At 38.0% G+C, this 19,761-nt stretch overlaps 1 protein-coding gene across 2 annotated transcripts; it reads left to right on the forward strand.

The window, feature by feature from the left end:
- The first annotated feature begins 622 nt into the window (after positions 1 to 622).
- On the forward strand, positions 623 to 8,571 carry LOC108965112 (NADH dehydrogenase [ubiquinone] 1 alpha subcomplex subunit 5). Of its 2 annotated transcripts, none has more exons than XM_018927315.1 (3): positions 623 to 762; positions 7,003 to 7,155; positions 8,314 to 8,571. In XM_018927315.1, exons 1-3 carry the CDS (start codon positions 748 to 750, stop codon positions 8,503 to 8,505), a joined length of 360 nt encoding a protein of 119 aa, XP_018782860.1. In that variant the 5' UTR covers positions 623 to 747; the 3' UTR covers positions 8,506 to 8,571. The 2 variants fall into 2 exon arrangements, with proteins under 2 accessions (XP_018782860.1, XP_018782859.1); XM_018927314.1 differs by having other exon boundaries at positions 624 to 762; positions 7,003 to 7,164.
- The last annotated feature ends 11,190 nt before the right edge of the window (positions 8,572 to 19,761 follow it).

Raw genomic sequence — 19,761 nt, forward strand, 5'->3', positions numbered from 1 at the left:
AATTCTATAATAAGTATTTTCTATTTATTATGGTATATAATCCATATAAATATGTGCAACAATAGTTCATTTTGAATCATTGATTATATTTTCAGGATGCAAAGTATGGCAACACTGGTATTTGTCATAAATGTAAACTCGCAAATCTCTTGAAAGTTTGAATGTGCAAAATAATTTGTAAAGTATATTTATTTTCTTTAAAAATACACAATTTTTATAAAGTTTTAATATATTTGATTGTGAACGGTGTAATTAAACATATATTAATTGAAAAATGTGTGAAAAGTGGGTTAAACATAGTGAAATAACGAGCATTGTTTCTACAAACTTTTGAACTTTATTTAGAAATATCTCGAAAACTATGAGTCTGAGGAGGGTATATGTTTTTTTAATCCTGCCCACCTATTCTATCCAGCGGTACCATCAAATCGCGGCGCCAAAAGAATCGTAATATTGCCATTTCGGTGATATAAAAAACTATTTAAATAAATTTCTGCATGAAAAAAAATGTTTGTACAAAATTAACAACTTTTCTCGTCTGAACCTACATGTAATATATTACTTACGATAATGTTAGATATGTAAGTCGATTACAAAATTTATTATCGTTAATATTTATTATCGTTAATATGAAATAATAACATCACAGATGGTAGCATAATTTATTTTGGACTGCTGCTTGAAAATTACTGCTTTTTAGCTATTATAAAGAGATTATTAAAATTTAAATCAACCGAACTTTTAAAGATGGCTTCGAAAGTGGTACGTAAAAGTATAATTTATAGTAAAATGTGTGTATATATGTGAATATGTGTTAGAGAAGGGGAAATAGCTATATTATGTCATAAGTTTACATTAATTGTTAGGATTAATGTAGAATGGAAACCTCAAAATTGAAATTAATTGTATCCCCTAATTTCGGGATTGTAATAAATATACACGGCTAGAGGAGGTTCGCTTGATCATGAAAATAAGTATACCCACGTTTAGAGGAGGACATCCAGATCAATATATATATATAGCAATTCCTGTCTTGTGGTTTTTGAGATATTTGCATTTAAAGTTCAAAAATTCAACTACTTAAAGAGAATGATACTTATAACTATATTTTACACTTTTATATCCACTAAGACCTCACTAGTTCGTTTCTACCCTTATTTAAATTAAATACAATTTTTATTCATTGCTTAACATTTGGCTGGGATTTAGAATAGCATGGTTGTAGTGATAGAGGAGGTCCTTAAGATCAATAAAATATATTTATATAGTTGCCCCTGACTTATGACGCTACTTTGACAGATTTGCATTTAAAGTTCAACAAATCAACTTTTTAGTGCGTGTTCCTTTGATTTATAATGAATTGTACACATATGTATGTATGTTTTTAACTTTTATATCCACTAATTCTATACAAATTTCTTCATACACATTTGATTTGTATTAAATATCGCAAAAATAACTTTGATTCCATATAAAACTTTCGTTGCAATTTATTAATCATTAAAAAGGAAATGGTTGTCAGGAAGCATAAAATTAGTGTTAATCTATTTTGTAACCGAATAAAAATTAGAAATGTTAAATCTTTCAGTATTTTCAGTATCTTAATAAATCCCGGTGTTTAATCGACCAAAGTTTTTTTTAAGCAATGCCTTCAACTCTAAAAGGAGTTCAAAGGAACTGAATACGTTTAGGTATTTATCCGGCCAGGATTATTTATTAGTTTTTTGAACCGGCGACGAAGGCCGCGATCGCAAAGGAAGTCTTATGCGTAAGAATCAAAGACATCCCTATATTGGACTGATTAGGTTTATTTTGTGAAGCTCGGCAGATGGCCATTTCTGCCCTTGGGGTTTTATTTCTTTAGGTTCTTTTGTAAAATATGAAGATAAGGAAACCCTGACTATTGGTTATAATGTAATACTTTTGTTATTGTGAACAAAAAGAATTAAACAATAGTTAAATATTGAGTAAAAGTTATTTTTGCACTATTTAATATACAATTTATAAATGTAAATAAAAAAAAAAATCGAGGAAACACGAAATTTAAATAGTTGAATTTTTGAAATTTAAATGCAAATATTTCAAAAACCATAAATCAGCGCCTACTATATATACACTGATTGACACTATAAGTGGGACACGCCAAAAATAATTTGTTCTTTTAACATAAAAATAAATATTAACACTAGAACTACCAAGACCGTCATTTTGACGGTTTTCAAATTACATGCTTAAAAATTTTATTATTATTTATATAATTGTTCAGGAGTTTTTGTTACGACTTTTTATAAAATATAAGCACAGTTAATTATTACTATCCCTCACCGACTTTAATTTCCATAATCAGTATGACCTATGTATATACCTATTTATACCAAGACCCGTCAAAATGACGGTTATAATAATTTATATATCATCTATGCAATGAAGGACAACAGTACATATAATATATACATATATGTATGTATATAGGCTCACGTAGATGGATTTACAGGTATTTTATAATATTTTGGACTTTTCAGCAATCAATTCGTTAATTTTGTGTAAAGAGACTTGTGGTGTAAATATAACCAGAAAACAAGTAACAAAGTAACAGTATTCAAGTCCTCTTGGAGACGACGTGGCATACTTTCCACAAGATTTTTGCATACCGAAGCTTCTATTTGGCTCTATTCTTCTTCCACGGCTTTCTTCAACTCTGATTTTGTTTTAATATTTATTTTGGACAGTCTTTCTGTTCTGCCCATAAATGCCCTATGGGATTAATGTCGAGGGGATTGAGTAGGCGTACAAAATACTTTTGGGCAATTGTAGAGCAACCAATTTTTAGCATTCCAGGATTTATGCTTCGGGTCGTTGTCTTGATAAGACAAAAAACAATCACGAATCCCAAGTTTCTCCGCGCTGCATGGACATTTGCTTTCAGAATGTCTATATATCCTTTACCATCTACAAAATGCGGTTTCCAACCCCATCCCTCGACATACAGCCCCAAATCATCAGTGAGCCACCATCGAACTTCACTTCGGCGATCTAACCCCGTTTGTATCCTCCTGACTCGTGCTGGCATTGAGTTCAACCCTTTCCCGAAGGAATTTTTCCACCGCCCCAGGCGACTTTAAAGCGCACCACGATCTTTGGCATTCCTGCCTGTCAAATAATCGTAGGGGGTTGGAGCTGGCGGAACAGATTGACGATTCGACATTCTGCATAATGAATGACGAAGCCCGCACCAGAGTTATGGGCACTTGCAGTAGCTCACCCGATATTACCATTGCTAGTGGCCTCGCATCAGACCATAATTATCTCCTGCCGAGAAACCTGCCGACTTCGTTTCTGTGGACAACCGTCCCTTCGTTAAATTTAACAAAGCTAACTGGGTCGGTTTCACAGAATTTACTGAAAACACCGTCAACGCGCCACCCATTCCTATGGACGGATGCGTTGTCGAACGTCTATTCTGCAAAGTGATCGGAGATGCTACCGCTCGCTTCATCCTAGCTGGACGAATAGCTGAAATCCGCCCCAACATCCCAGCCGTTTTAGCTAACGAGCGCAACACCATTGGCCTTGATGGAATCAACATGCTAATGCTAAACCATCTAAGCCCGACGGGAGTAAGATATCTCACCAAGGTCCTCAACCTGTCGCTGGGCACTCTTCAAATATCTGATGTGTGGAAAGTCGGAAGACTGGTCCCACTACTGAAACCTGGGAAACCCGCCAGCAAAGGGGAGTCTTATCGACCGATAACTCTCCTCTCCCCAGTAGTGAAGAAACTTGAGGCATTGATACTCCCGACCTTCACCCACCACCTGAGTCTAGCGGACCCGGATTTTTATACGGCCATGGACTGTCAACTCGGCAGAATTCTGCCACTCCAGCAACAACAACGATCCTCGTAGCGGTGGACCTGTCAAAAGCTTTTGACACGGTCAATCATACAACGCCACTGCAGGACTATGAAAGAACTCCGTTTCCTCCAGGGCTAAAGAGGTAGACCATGAACTATCTGGGCAGTCGTCAGTCATCCGTACTATTTCGAGGTGAAACATCTAAACTGAGAAGAATTAAACAGGGGGTTCCGGAGGGTGGTGTTCTCTCCCCGTTACTGTTTAACTTCTACATCTCGAAACTCTCGCAACCACAAGAGGGGGTTTCCATAACCTCATACGCAGATGACTGCATGATATTGATGTCGGGCAATGGAATCGATGGCATGGGTTCGAATTTAAACAACCGACCTTTCTCGTTTCCTCACTGCACGGATCATGACTTTCTCCCACCAAATCCACCGCGACCATATTTACGAACTGGACGAAGGAGTATAGAGTAGAGCTTAATATTGCAGTCGATGGCGTCTAAATTCCGACTGTCAATAACCATACGATTTTAGGTGTAACCTTCGGTAGTCTATGTTCTTTCTCTCCACATACGACCGCGATTATTGCCAAGTTACAGAGCCGCAACAAAGTCCTAAAGTCGGTAGCCGGCAGCACATGGGGAAAAGACAAAGAAACGTTGTTGACAACTTACAAGGCAATCGGCTGGCCGTAATACAGAAAACCTGCCAGAATACACCACTCCGAACCTCCTAGGAGCATCAAGGGCTCATTTCTCGACGTCGTCGTACAGTACCCCGACCGGACCTCGGACGCAACGGGCTTTCGACAGTTACTGACCGCCATTCACAGTGAAGCCATCAACACCTTCACCGACTCCCTTCCAGTGAATGGCGTTCTTGGAGTTTACCACCTATCGAAGACGAAGAGCTCGAGTTGCCGCGAGAACTCGAGTGACCATACCGCATATTTTGGATATTGTAGCAGGTTTCTATTCGTATTTATCCAGAATAGACCCTGACATATCCTACGTATTTCCTGCATGCAACGAGTCTCCGCATGACACTTACCACCTCTTTGGTCCGACCCCGTCGAAACAGCACGTTTCTTGGGCCTCCCGTTAGATACCGTCGAAGACAACACTGATAACCCTCACCATCCTAATGGGGACTGATAACCGTTAATACAAAAACAACCATACGAAACGCTTGTCGTCCGATCAAAAGATGTTAATTTTGGTTTCGTCAGTGAAAAGAACCTAAGAATAACTGAAAATCACAAGAAGTTTCATATATAAAGCTTTAAAAACAATTTACTTTACGCCAAAACCAAAAGACCTTGATATTTCAGAGCAAAATCCATTCTTTCTTTCTGGTGTTTTTTTTTCCGATATCATTGCTTTTCGACGAGTTATTTTTGCGTTAAGTTCATTTTGTCTAAATAATCTTCGAACTGTTTCTGCACTTACTTCAACTTTCTTTTCGTCTTTGAGCTGTTTTTGTAACTCTACAGCAGACAGATATGGGTTATTTTTTTAAATTATTTTATTTTTCTGTCAGGTATTTTATTACATAAGGTACGGGAGTTTTTTTAAGCGCTGAATAATGTTAAATACAGTAGATTTTTTTAGCTACAATTTCGCCTATTTCCCTTATAGATTTATTATATTCGTAATTATTAATTATAATTTTGCTTTCTTCAATTGTAGTGTGATTCATTTTTCCAATTTTAGTCGCTGTTAATCTAATTATGTTGCCAGTTAATGACCTACTAAAGGCATTTTCAATTTTAGTTCAGTTTCTAGACAAAATAACGATACCAGGATTTCGGGAGTAAAATGGGTATGGTCGGATAGAGGAGATTCTCCAGATCACGAATATATATGGTTATAGCAGGAAGCTCATAGTTTTCGAGATATTCGCGATTAAAGTTGAAATTTTGCAATATTTTAATTACATATTTCCGGTATTTAAAATTAATTTTTCACTTAAATTTTTAAATTTTTCAATTTTATATACACTAACACATCACTTATTCCTGGGACGGTATACTAAAGTCGACCCAATAACTGTCCCAATTCAAATGTGAGTTCCATTGAACGCACAATAAATGTATTCATTTTGCTATTGTTATAGTATAAACTTCGGTTTTTTTCATGTCAATAAAAAATATATGTATGTCTTATTTGAAATAAAAAATAATTTGTGAAAAAATTATCGTACCTTGCTTACTATTTATATTCGAAGTTAAAAAATCAAATAGTTTTTGGGGTGTCCCATTTATAGTGTGAGTTTGTAGATATGTATATATTCGTGATCTGGAGGACCTGCTCCATCCGTTCATACCCATTTAAATCCAGAAATCGAAGGATGCTTTCTAAAATTTACCCTAAATTTATTTTGCATTGTTTATAGACTAAATAAAAATTAAAAAATATAATTGTAAAATTCATTATAAATCGAAGAATATTTCTTTGTATATTTTAAATTTTTACGAATTCTTATTTTCTATTGAAATAATCTACTTTTGCTTTTATGAGATTTACCAATATTGTGAAGTATAAACAAATATAACTTAAATCTTAAATTACCTAAAAGTCACACGTTTTGCATTATTTGATATTATTTCTTCTGGTGAGTGGTTATATATACATATAAATATGTAGATAAAGTATACTTTCTTTAAGGATATACATATATTTCAGTATATACATAATATGTATATATTATGCTATTCAAATGTCACCAAAACTAGTTTTATATAGATGTTGCATATTTTTAAGCGTTTCTGTTCGGTGAGTTGCTTAAACTTTCTGTCGCCTTCCTACAGTGTCACTCAAATATTCCAGGTTCCAGTACCACTTAAAAAAGTTACAAACAAGCATACATACAAGTGAAGCTAATAAAAGCGTATTAAAATGCGGGCTCTGAAGCTTTAAAAAATCCTCATGCTGTCATGTTCATGTTTTAAAAATTTTAATAAGAATTAAGGAAATTAGCTTATGTGAAAAGCGTAAAACTAAATAACTTTAAAACTTCAATTTTTTGTGCTAATAAGTTATGGTTTCCATATACGAAGTATTACTATTAAGGATTATTAGAAGTCGGTTTTAAGGTATTAAAGTAAGCCATTTGTAAGTTTTCTCTTTATATTTTTTTAGACTACTGGATTGACGGGTTTGGTAGTGGCAAGTAATCCTCATCACACTTTAAGTGCTCTTTACGGTAAAATATTAAGAGCTCTAACCAAAATGCCTCAGGATGCTTCGTATAGGAAATATACTGAGAAAGTTGTCCAAAACAGACTAAAAGCGGTAGAAGCGGTATGGTAAATATGGGCTGACTTCGAAAACGTACTACTGCAAAGCAGAGATAAAGAGATGTCCAACTCCTCACTTCCAATGAGAGAACAATTGTTAAACGTCAGAACCTGCTGAACTTTGACAGTTGATCGAGTTCAGGAGGTTTTGACGTTTAGCAATTGGAAACGAGCGATGGCCAGATTGAAATCTTCCCATAAAAATATGTAAATGGAGGGATTTGTTGCATTGTTCAATACCACTTACAAGAAATGTAAAACAATGAAAATTAAATAAATTTATGAAATTTAAATGTATTAGATGAAACGTTTTGTAATGTGAAGCATCATAATATTATTTTCAATGGAAAATTATTAAAAACATTTATTGATTAAGAGCTAAAAAGCTTTAAACCTTTTATTGGATATTGAAAGGTCAAAAGTCTATATATTAATTAACCACTATATAGTATTTTTTATTCGTACTAAATATTGGGTATTTTACTTTAAATGTCCAAAAATTATTATTTTGTCCAATCTGGCCATAATGGAAAATGTTATAAAAAACGTTAATTTTGAACACCGTAATAAGTTGGACATCCCTTTATTCCTGACTGCAAAGTGTCGATACACTATCATGTGCTGAACAAATAGAGAGAGACACAACATAACTACTATGATGTGCTGAACACATAGAGCGCATCAGACTCCAAGCGACCTCTCTCAAGTATCAAAATACACACGTTCTCATGGACACAGTTATTTAAACAGCTGGAGGACTACTAGATAGCAGGCTCTCAGTTGTCGCTCTCGCTAATTTAAAAATATTTTTTATTTTCCCGACGACATCGCTCTCTATGTGTTCAACACATGACTCCAGTATTTATACATCATCGGTATGGAACACTTCAAACAACATTACAAAATAATACGTTTTATAATTTGAGATAATAGAACATATACATAATATAGGTATTCCATAACAAACTTTGCGAGCGTATAAATGTAAAAAATTATTAATTTGAAATCGGTCAGTTTCATTGTAAATATATAGCAAATATTCCGGATGCATAATAGAACATTAATTTTGTTCGTATGCATTATAATTAACGTTTTTGAAGTCAGCCAAACTCGTACTCATTTCGGGGTTTTACATGCATATTTTTCTTCTTAGCACAAAGACGTTGCCACTTTGGAAAAAGAAATTGCTTGTGGACAGGTAGAGGAACTAATCGTACAAGCTGAAAATGAACTAATTTTAGCCCGCAAAATGTTAGGATGGAAGCCTTGGGAGTCTTTGGTAAAACCAGCACCTCAAAAGCAATGGAATTGGCCACCTGCAAAAATTGACGAACCAATGATCTAAATAATATTATTATGTTAATAAATGTGATAAAGCCTCATCCCATGGGATGGGATTTATTAAAAAGTATTTAGGAGTTTTTCAATAAAATGCTCGGAAAATATCGTTTGAGTTGAACGGATGACTTTTCTACTACGGTTAGGTGTTAAACATACAATGGAGCCACCTTAAGACGAGACCAGGTTTGTATCACATCTTTGGCATGAATTTTTTACGATCGTGAGGGAATGAAGTTGGCGGAACAGTTAGACGATTCGACATGCTGCAAAATTAAAGACGAGGTCTCAACAAAATATGGGCACAAATCAACCACACAACGTTATTAGAAGATATTGTAAGTTAAAAATAATTAAACAGCTGATTCCGCAGGGTGGTGTCTTCTCCCGCTACCGCTTAACTTCTATTTCTAGGCATTGAATTATTTAGCCAAAGGAGATTCCAGGACATACACTCATAATTGTACGATATTGCAGTTAGGCAAAAAAAAAAAAAAAAATTAAGGCTTGCCGACGGTATTAAGATTTCAACTGTTAACAAACCTGAGTTGTGAGCTTCGATTCCCGGAACGATTGCCACAGGGCAAGTTCTGGGGTCGAATCATAATATCCTTGAACGTATAACTTGTCACATAAATAGTTGTATTTCGAATTATGACATACGTAATCGTAAGGCTTCTATCGTAATCTGGCATGATGACATGCGTGAATGAGTATAAATTTATCCGTTCCTTCGAAATGTCATTCGAAGGAAAACTGTCAATCGAAATAGACAAGTTTATGAAAATGTGAGTAATTTTTTTTCGACGTTGCGAGTTTTCGAGAGAAAAGTTCTGCGAAAGATTTATGGTCCTTTGCGCGTTGGCCACGGCGAATATCGCATTCGATGGAACGATGAGCTGTACGAGATATACGACGACATTGACATAGTTCAGCGAATTAAAAGACAGCGGCTACGCTGGCTAGGTCATGTTGTCCGGATGGACGAAAACGCTCCAGCTCTGAAAGTATTCGACGCAGTACCCGCCGGGGGAAGCAGAGGAAGAGRAAGACCTCCACTCCGTTGGAAGGACCAAGTGGAGAAGGACCTGGCYTCACTTGGAATATCTAATTGGCGCCACGTAGCGAAAAGAAGAAACGACTGGCGCGCTGTTGTTAACTCGGCTATAATCGCGTAAGCGGTGTCTACGCCAATCAAGAAGAAGAAGAGTAATTTTTTTTATAGTTATTTTTTAAATAATTTTTAGTAATAAAATCAAGAAACAAGGAGAATGGAATACTATATTATGTTACAACAACACAATTTTTGTATTTCAGGTTACATTAAAAAGTAATAATTTACAAGGTTAAAGACATAGATATACATATGTACATTTTAAAATTAAATTCAAGAAAATTTTTTTTTCTCTTTATTTCTATTGCGATTAGGCGGTTCCTTAACCCGGCATTCCGTTCTCTATGTGTACAGAATCGCAATTTTGAGGGTTGTAACTTATTTTAAATTTTATGTACATGTTATGTTATGCCGCACAAACGTTAGTAAACCTTGCCATTTTTGTAGGATGATACCTTCCTCTTCTCACATCCTGAAATTCTGCACCGACTTTTTAACATTCCAATGCTTCTACAACAAAAATGTTATTAATGGTTAGTTTATTAAAACTTTCCAACAGGACAGAACAAGAAAGAAGAGAAAGTTGAATCTATGAGCAGGAAAGCATATCGATTGCTGCGGTCCATGAAATCAGGCGCAACAGCCGCTTAGAACTTATGAGATGTGCAGGTTTGAACGTTGTACGTACATATAAATCACGGCTTAGGTAGTAGTGGTGGCCTAGCCTTTATTTTGGCGACATCGACCGCAGAGTTACTTCCTTAGAATGTCACGCTATAGCTATTCGGCCAGGCACTATCGGTTAAAAAATATTTAATATATACATCCTCCAGTTACTTGTTGCCCTATAGTATTTCACTCGAATATAGGCTCGTGGTGAAAACCGTACCGCGACTTTAACGCGATCCACAATCTTTGGCACTCCTACCTGTCAAACGATCGTAACAGAATGGAGCTGGCGAAATAGGTGGACGAATCGACATTCTGCACCATCAATGATAAAGAACCCACCAGAATTATGGGCGACAGCATAATCCTGCAACTTATGCTAACTCTCGTATAAGACCATCTGCCCATAACAACAACAATTTCTAAAAAGTAATTGGGGATGGAGTCATGTGTAGAAGTTCACGCAACTGAGGAAAGCTTTCTGATCGCCRTTCACTTGGGAGTGGCCAGAAACGATTCTTTTACATATGACTCAAGCAGCTCACGACTTCCGGTCCTTGACCAAGTATCCTCTGGGTAGCCTAAGAACATCCCTTTGATGGCGAACTAAAGTGAGAAGGCGAAACATTTCCTGCACAGGGTTGTGCGCTGGGCTTGGGACCCGCCACGTAAAAAAACCACCCCAATTACAACGCAACAACAGCCTCGGATGAGAGACCCCACTTTTGATGATGACCATAGCAAACGAAATAAGGACTACGAATTGAGGGCATGCACCTGGAATGTCCGGTCCTTTAATTGGGAAGGTGCTGCTGCCCAGCTGGTTGATGTCTTCGTAAAAATAAAGGCTGACATCACCGCCGTCCAAGAAATGCGATGGACGGGACAAGGACAGAGACGAGTAGGTCCTTGTGGCATTTACTATTTACTACAGTGGCCATATAAAGGAGCACAAGTTTGGTGTGGGATTCSTRGTGGGAGAGAGACTCCGTCGCAGAGTACTATCATTCACCCCGGTGAATGAACGTCTGCCCACAATCCGCATCAAAGCGAGGTTCTTCAACATATCGCTGATTTGCGCCCACGACCCGACGGAAGAGAAGGACGATGTGACCAAGGATACATTTTCTGAGTGCTTGGAAAGCACTTATGAGAGCTGCCCCCGCCACGATGTCAAAATCGCGCTTGGCGACTTGGCCAGGGTGGGCAAAGAAGGTATCTTTGGTACTACGGTCGGTAAATTCAGCCTCCACGAGGAAACATCCCCAAATGGGTTGAGGCTGATCGACTTCGGTGCAGATTCCAGCATAAGAAAATACATCAAGCTACCTGGCTGTCCCCGGATCGAAAAACCACCAACCACATCGATCATGTTGTGATAGACGGAAGACACGTCTCCAGTGTTTTAGATGTGCGTACGCTCCGAGGTCCTAACATCGATTCGGACCACTATCTTGTTGCAGCCAAGATTCGCACGCGCCTCTGTGCAGCAAAAAACGCATGCCATCAAACACAAGGAAGGTTAGACGTCGGGAAGCTGCAATCACAACAGACAGCCGAGCGATTTTCTACTCGGCTTGCACTCCTGCTCTCTGAGAGTACTCGTCAACAACTCGGTATAAGGGAACTGTGGGACGGCATTTTAAACTCCTTACGTACAGCCGCAACCGAAACCATTGGTTTTCGGAAAGTACAAAAGAACAGCTGGTACGACGAGGAGTGCCGTGTCGCAGCGGATAGAAAACAGGCTGCCTACCTCGCCACGTTACGATCGACCACAACACGTGCGGGATGGGATAGATAGAGGGAAGCGAGATGCATTTAAGAAGAGTTTAATAAGCTGGCCGACAGGGGTAATGCTCGAAAATTCTACGAAACAATTCGGCGGCTTACAGAAAGTTTCACGACCGGAGCATATTCTTGTAGAACCCTCAAAGGTGATCTAGTCACCGATGCCCAGAGCATACTTAAATTATGGAGGGTACACGTCTCCAGCCTGCTGAATGGCAGTGAACGCACAACCGCAGGAGAAGGCGGACCCGATTCCCCACTCGATGACGATGGAGCAGACGTTCCATTGCCCGACCAGGAAGAAGTTCGAATAGCAATTACCCGTCTAAAGAACAACAAAGCGGCGGGGGCCGATGTATTGCCGACCGAGCTATTCAAGCACGGCGGCGAAGAACTGATAAGGAGCATGCATCACCTTCTTTGTAAAATATGGTCGGACGAAAGCATGCCCAACGATTGGAACTTAAGTGTGCTATTCCCAATCCTCAAAAAAGGAAACCCCACAATCTGCGCCAACTACAGTGGGATAAGCCTCYTCAATATCGCATATAAAGTTCTATCGAGCGTATTGTGTGAAAGATTAAAGTCCACCGTCAGCAAGCTGATTGAATTTGTATCCGTTTCTATGCCGCGATATCTGAATTTGGTATCCCTGCAAAACTTATACGGCTGTGTAAGCTGACGTTGACCAGCACCAAAAGCTCTCTCAAAATTGGGAAGGACGCCTCCGAGCCGTTCGATACCAAACGAGGTTTCAAACAAGGCGATTCCTTATCGTGCGACTTTTTCAACCTGCTTCTGGAGGAAATAGTTAGAGCTGCAGAACTAAATGGAGAAGGTAGCATCTTCTATAAGAGTGTACAGCTGCTGGCGTATTGATATCATCGGCCTCAACACCCGCGCCGTTAGTAATACTTTCTCCAGACTGGACAAGGAAGAAACACAAATGGGTCTGGCAGTGAACGAGGACAAGACGAAATATCTCCTGTCATCAAACAAACAGTCGTCGCACTCGCCATTTGGCACTCACGTCACTGTTGACAGTCAAAGCTTTGAAGTTGTAGATAATTTCGTCTGTCTTGGAACCAGCATAAACACCAGCAATAATGTCAGCCTGGAATTCCAACGCAGGATAACTCTTTCCAACAGGTGCTACTTCGTACTGAGTAGGCAATTGAGAAGCAAAGTCTTCTCTCGACAATCAAAAACCAAACTCTATAGGTCACTCATAATTCCCGTCCTGCTATATGGTGCAGAGGCTTGGACGATGTCAACAAAGGATGAGTCGACGTTGCGAGTTTTCGAGAGAAAAGTTCTGCGAAAGATTTATGGTCCTTTGCGCGTTTGCCAAGGCGAATATCGCCTTCGATGGAACGATGAGCTGTATGAGATATATGACGACATTGACATAGTTCCAAGAATTAAAAGACAGCGACTACGCTGGATAGGTCATGTCATGAGAATTGACTCTGAAAGTATTCGACGCTGTACCCGCCGGGGGAAGCAGAGGAAGAGGAAGACCTCCACTCCGTTGGAAGGACCAAGTGGAGAAGGACGTGGCTTCACTTGGAATATCTAATTGGCGCCACGTAGCGAAAAGAAGAAACGAATGGCGCGCTGTTGTTAACTCGGCTATAATCGCGTAAGCGGTGACTACGCCAATCAAGAATTGAATCCATATTGTCAAAGTCAGCTGTTATGTTTTTATGAAAATTAGTTTTTTAAATGATAACTGCACACGAATAGATTGTAAATAACAAAACCATCAAAGTGTAAACAAATAATTCATGAGAAAAACTACACAACTAATTTTGACATTCTGGAAATATAACAATTGAATCATGCTTTGCTCTTCTTTTTTACTGGCGTAGACACCGCTTACGCGATTATAGCCGAATTAACAACAGTGCGCCAGTCGTTTTTTCTGATGTGGTGATGTTAGCCTTCATTTTCACAAGGACATCAACCAGCTGGGCAGCGGCACCTTCCCAATTAAGGGAGTTCTTATTTCGTTTGCATCATCAAAGGGGGGGTCTTTCATCCGAGGGATTGTTAGTTTTCATTGCGAGTGTTTTTTTACGTGGCATTCATTACGGGCAATGTGCTGTCATTTGAGTGTGACATAGTTTTTCATTTCCATTAAAACCTATTCAGAGATAAAGAGATGCCCAACTATTCTTTCACTGGAAATGTGAGAACCGCTTGCCTACCGACCTTTGACAGTTGACTGGATTGGGTAGGTTTTGACGTTTTGCAATTGGAAAGACTGGAGCGGACAGATTGTAATTATACCAAAATATATGTGAACGGAGGGATTTGTTGCCGCCGGTCAAGATCGCTAATAAAAAAATTAAAATCAAAGAAAATGCGAAATTGAAATATATTTCTTTGTATGTTTTGCAATTTGATGTATAGTGGAATTAATTTTCAATTACAACTGATTGAAAACATTTATTAATTGAGAACGAACAGGCTTAATTCACCTTTGGCTAAATAAGCACCTGACCCCCTCCTAAAATAACCCCCCACTACACCCCACACGTACACACCATACTCAACACATCATCTTTTTATCCCACACTACACACAACAACTCAACGCATCATCATCTACACCACACCTTTCACACCAAACACAATCAACAAAAGGGACCCAATTCTTTTTCGATTACGATCCGTGCGCATATGTCAGCTGAGTATCTGTAGGAAACCAACACTGTCGCAATATTGCTGCAGTTATTTGCTTGCTCGAACATCCCCCGTATCTCGAGTCAGCTATAAACTCATTTTTCCCGCTTTTAATGCCAAACCATAGGCCAGTTGCCGCGAGTTTTTATAACGATTTTCTATGGTCCTTCGAGCCGTACCGGACGGCACATAAATTTTTTTTTACGGAAACTCAAAATTCGGTGACGGTAACGTGATAACCAAAATATAAAAAACCAAACTAAACCACATTAAAAAAAAAAAACTAGTGAAAAGTGTTAAAAATTGCGGAAACACAACGGTGTATATACATATATATTGTGGTAAAATAACGGTGGTGACATACATAGATTAAACAAGACCCGTTGGTGGCAATAATTGTGCATAGACACAAGTGCTGTAACAAAACTAAAACAAAGTGTAGTGACATAGTGCAGTGATCAAAATAATATACACATACAATACACATACATATTTAAAGAGCTAGTAGTTTCAAATCAAACCCACAAGCGAAAACCTAAAAAAGTGTGGTGACAAAAAGTGCAGTGAAGAGAGAGAAAGCAGAGTAAAATAATAATTACACCTGCGATATACATACATTCATATAAAGCGATAGTGCAGTGACATAACCTACGAACAAAAGGAGAAAAAGTCATACAACAATACGAGCACAGCTACACCGCCAGGAGGACTGGAGAAACACGAAAAAGAAAGGACAGGCACAAGCACAGGCACACGCACACGGCCCACACAATCAGATACATACGAAACTCATATTCTCCCCAAAAGCCCCTGGAGGAAAGCAAAGTGAGTTGTATCGTTTCCTTGCAATTAGTATATTTTACACATGTGTGATTTAATTTCACAAATTTAAATTTACGGTCTGACCAAAATTCCGGTAATCAAACTGTTTTCGGTATCCGGTATATTTTCCGGTAAAAACCGCAAACAAAGCAGTGTGGTACCGTATATAGCGGATTACTGATTGCCGGTAAATGCTTACCGTTGTGTTATAACACAGAAACTATCCCCAAAAAGTATTTAAGTATTTATTTGCAAAATTTTCCAGCAATACAACTTATACTTAATCAAGTATAAGCAGGATTGCTTAAAATAAGCTACGGCAATCACAAAAGAAAAAAAAACAAAAGCATATGTACGAATTAAATTTTAAACCATACATACATACATATATTTCTATAGCATACAAAGAGCATAACATGCTCTTTCGCTAGTTTAACCATACACAAATCAATATACACATTTAAAAATACATATATATACATATTCTAAAATCAGAATAACATTAAATTTTCCCGATACCCCTTGGATTTTGGCTAACAAAACCAAGCAGGATTGCGTATAAAATATATTCAAAGTCCATATTGGCATTTGTTCCGCAATACCCCTTGGTTTGTGATCAACAAAAATAAGCAGGATTGTGTAAAAAGCAAAGCGTAATACATATGTACATACATGCATATGTACAAAGGGCAGTGATCTCTAATACGAGCGCTCATTAGCACATATAGGACATTTGGACATTAAGCATATATAAAAGAAATATATATAGAAAAATAAAATACTTAAAATAATTTCCGGACATTAATAAATAATTAAATCAAATTTAAGCGATTAATTATTTATTTCATTTCGAAACTCCTATTTACCTAAAAGAGCTCTCGTCTAATCATATACATAAATATATATATATGTATATACGAAAATATTTTGAAATCTCAGCTTATTAAGAGCCTTTGGTTTTATTGATTTTTTGAAACTCTGACATACAAAGAGTCTTCTATTCAACATTTTATATACGAAACTTCTTCTAAACATCTACAAGTCTAGGCTTCMCTAAGACGTTTTAATTTATTCTATACATCTTCTAAATGAGCTCAGATTCAAAAGAATCTAAAGTAATACAATCACTAAAAGTTTCGGAAATGATTTCAGAAGAAAAGAGCCCATGTACACCTGCTGAAGCTACACGCTCAAAGAAAGGTGCTACAAAGCAAAAAAAAGCTTAAAGATATTTCATATACTAAGTTCATTGCTGAGAGTGACAATCTAATTCGATACTGCACTCGATTTTCATCTTCACCTACTCAAGATAATTCTGAATCGGTACTAGAAATTGAAACAGAAAATCTTGACAACTTCTGGACACGTCTCCAAGCGGCATATGACGCAATTGTAGAATCTGACGACTCAGAACTACCAGAAAATTTTAAATCGCCGGCTTGCTCAAAATACGAAAATTGCTTAGACCAATTCGAAGAGACAAAAGCCATGATTTCGGATCAACTAAAGCTATTAAGAGCAATTGCACCTACTCMACAACCGAGAGTAGAGCTGCCACAAAGACAAGCCCAAGAGGCAAGTTCAGGCATTCACCTTAAAGGGCCAGTATGTGACACAGATATATTTCATGGTGGTTATGAACAGTGCCCGTCCTTCCGGGACATGTTTACAGCCGTGTAAATAAACCATCCTAAATTATCACAAGCGCAGAAATTGTATCACCTCAGATACAAAACAAAAGGTCAGGCTGGCGTAATAGTTAAACAGTTCGCTCTCAATGACGAAAATTTTAATTTGACTTGGGAAGCTCTAAAAGCACGTTACGAAAACGAGAGAATATTGGTCGACAAGCAAGTGCGATACTTATGAATTTACCAAAACTTCAGAAAGAAACCAGTGAAGAATTCATAAAGCTTCAATCCACGGTTTCAAACTGTTTGTCGGTTTTATCGACACAGAATATTCCCACAGATAATTGGGACCCCATTCTAGTAAGAAAAATCGTTACTTTTGTGGGAGCCATCGCGAAGAAAGTGCCCAACGTGGCAGCAAATGAAAGAATTCCTTACTACGCAATATGAAAGTTCAGAAAGGGTAGATAAAAAAATAGTCACACCGAAAAACGTACAAAGCGACCTCAATAGTAGAAGCTTCAATAGACCACAAGCAAGTAGCCACAATAATTTAAATAGAAGCTTTTTTAAAAATCAACCGTTCACATCATAAGCTCAAATCTTGCGAAGAATTCAAAAAGATGAATATTAGCGATCCAAACAATTTCGTAAGAACTAAAAAACTATGTACCAACTGTTTGTCACATGCGCATACGCTTAAAGATTGCGAAAGCAAATTTAATTGCGTTCACTGCTATAAAAGACATCATTCAATGTTACATATAACCAATTTTTCCAGCTCACCCCCAAACAGCGCAAACATAAAAAGAGCAACAGGTTTAGTTGCAACAACAAATTCGAAAACTGCCAAGAAGCACCATGCTGCTCAAAGTTGTAGAAAACCCAAACGCTACATAGCGAAAATCACAGTAGGGTAGTATTACCCATAGCAGTTGTCTCCGTCGAACCCCGAGGAGAACTGATTAAACTAAGAGCCTTAATAGACCAAGGATCACAACGATCATTTATAGCGTCTAGGGCACAAAACAGGCTACAGTTGCCAACAAAACTGGCCAACTTGGAAATCACGGGAATGGGCGGAAGAGTTGTTCAAAGCTCAAATAAAATCTGCCCCATTACACTCTTTTCCCCCAAAGCGGATAAGCGCATACAAGCAGAAGCTATTGCCTTATATGCTATAAGTAGCAAGCATTGGCGAAAGATTTCACACCTAAAGCTAGCAGACCCAAACTATAACACCGCCGCTCAAATAGATCTTCTATTAGGCAGCGATCTCATACCACAGATAATACTCGAAGGTATTGAGAAAATCACAAACACACTTCTGCCGCAAAATACCATTTTCGGATGGGTCCTAGTTGCGGAACCAGTTACAACATTGACAACTCAAGTTGAGGAAGTCTCAAACGAGTACCTCAATTCACAATTGAGAAAATTTTGGGAATTAGAAGAATAGCCCCCATATCAGTCACAACYCCTGAAGATCAGTATTGTGAGGACTTTTACAAAGCCACAAGTACTAGATCGGAAAGTGGTCGGTACGTCGTACGACTACCACTTAAACAACAATTTCCTGACACACTCGCCTTACGTCACTTTCGCACCTCTGAAATACAGCAGTTTCTAAGTATGGAAAGAAACTTGCTTAAAAAAGGTGAGATAAACCAGAATATGATGGTGTGTTGGAAGAATACCTCCATTTAGATCACATGGAGGAGGTAAGCCCGTGCGAAAAAATCATCAATGGCAAATACTTACAGTAATGCCAGATAAAAAAAAAACAACTAAAGTAAGAGTKGTCTTCAACGGCTCAAGATCCAATAGCTCGGGGAATTCCCTAAGCGATATTCTGTTTACGGGACCCACGCTCCAACCTGATTTAATGCTGCTTATTCTAAACTGGCGTATATTCAAATACGTATTCAACGGGGACGTCGAAAAAATGTATAGACAAATAGTCGTACGTAAAGACGATCAACATTTTCAACGTATTATGTTCCAGAGATCCCTCACCAGTCCTTTACGCGACTTCAAATTAAAAACAGTTACATTTGGAGTTAACTGTGCACCATACTTAGCCATTCGAACACTCCACGAATGGGCAGACAACACAAAGTCAGAATTTCCTCTGGCAACTGAAGTGTTGAAAACTAAAACGTATGTAGGCGATGTTCAGTCTGGAAGTCAAACACCTCCACAAGCATACGAGGCCTTATCACAGGTAATAAAAGCCCTCAAATCCGCAGGGTTTCCATTAAAAAAGATTACGGCAAACCACATAAATATACTCATAAATATACCAAACGAAAATTTGTTGGACACTAATTTCCTTATATTCGAAATGGAAAGTACAACAAAAAAATTAGGCATCCAATGGAGTGCGATATCGTACCAGTTCTCATACACGACAGAGTCCATATCCGCATTATCAGCTATCACAAAACGACAGATTTTATCCTCGGTGGCTAAACTTTTCGACCCCGCTTTCGCCAATTATGATCCAAGCTAAAATCCTAATACAAGAATTATGGCTAAACGGAACCGAC

The sequence above is a fragment of the Bactrocera latifrons genome, unplaced genomic scaffold (genome assembly GCF_001853355.1).
Source record: "Bactrocera latifrons isolate USDA-ARS-PBARC rearing strain unplaced genomic scaffold, ASM185335v1 scaffold_1339, whole genome shotgun sequence".
Taxonomy (NCBI): domain Eukaryota; kingdom Metazoa; phylum Arthropoda; class Insecta; order Diptera; family Tephritidae; genus Bactrocera; species Bactrocera latifrons.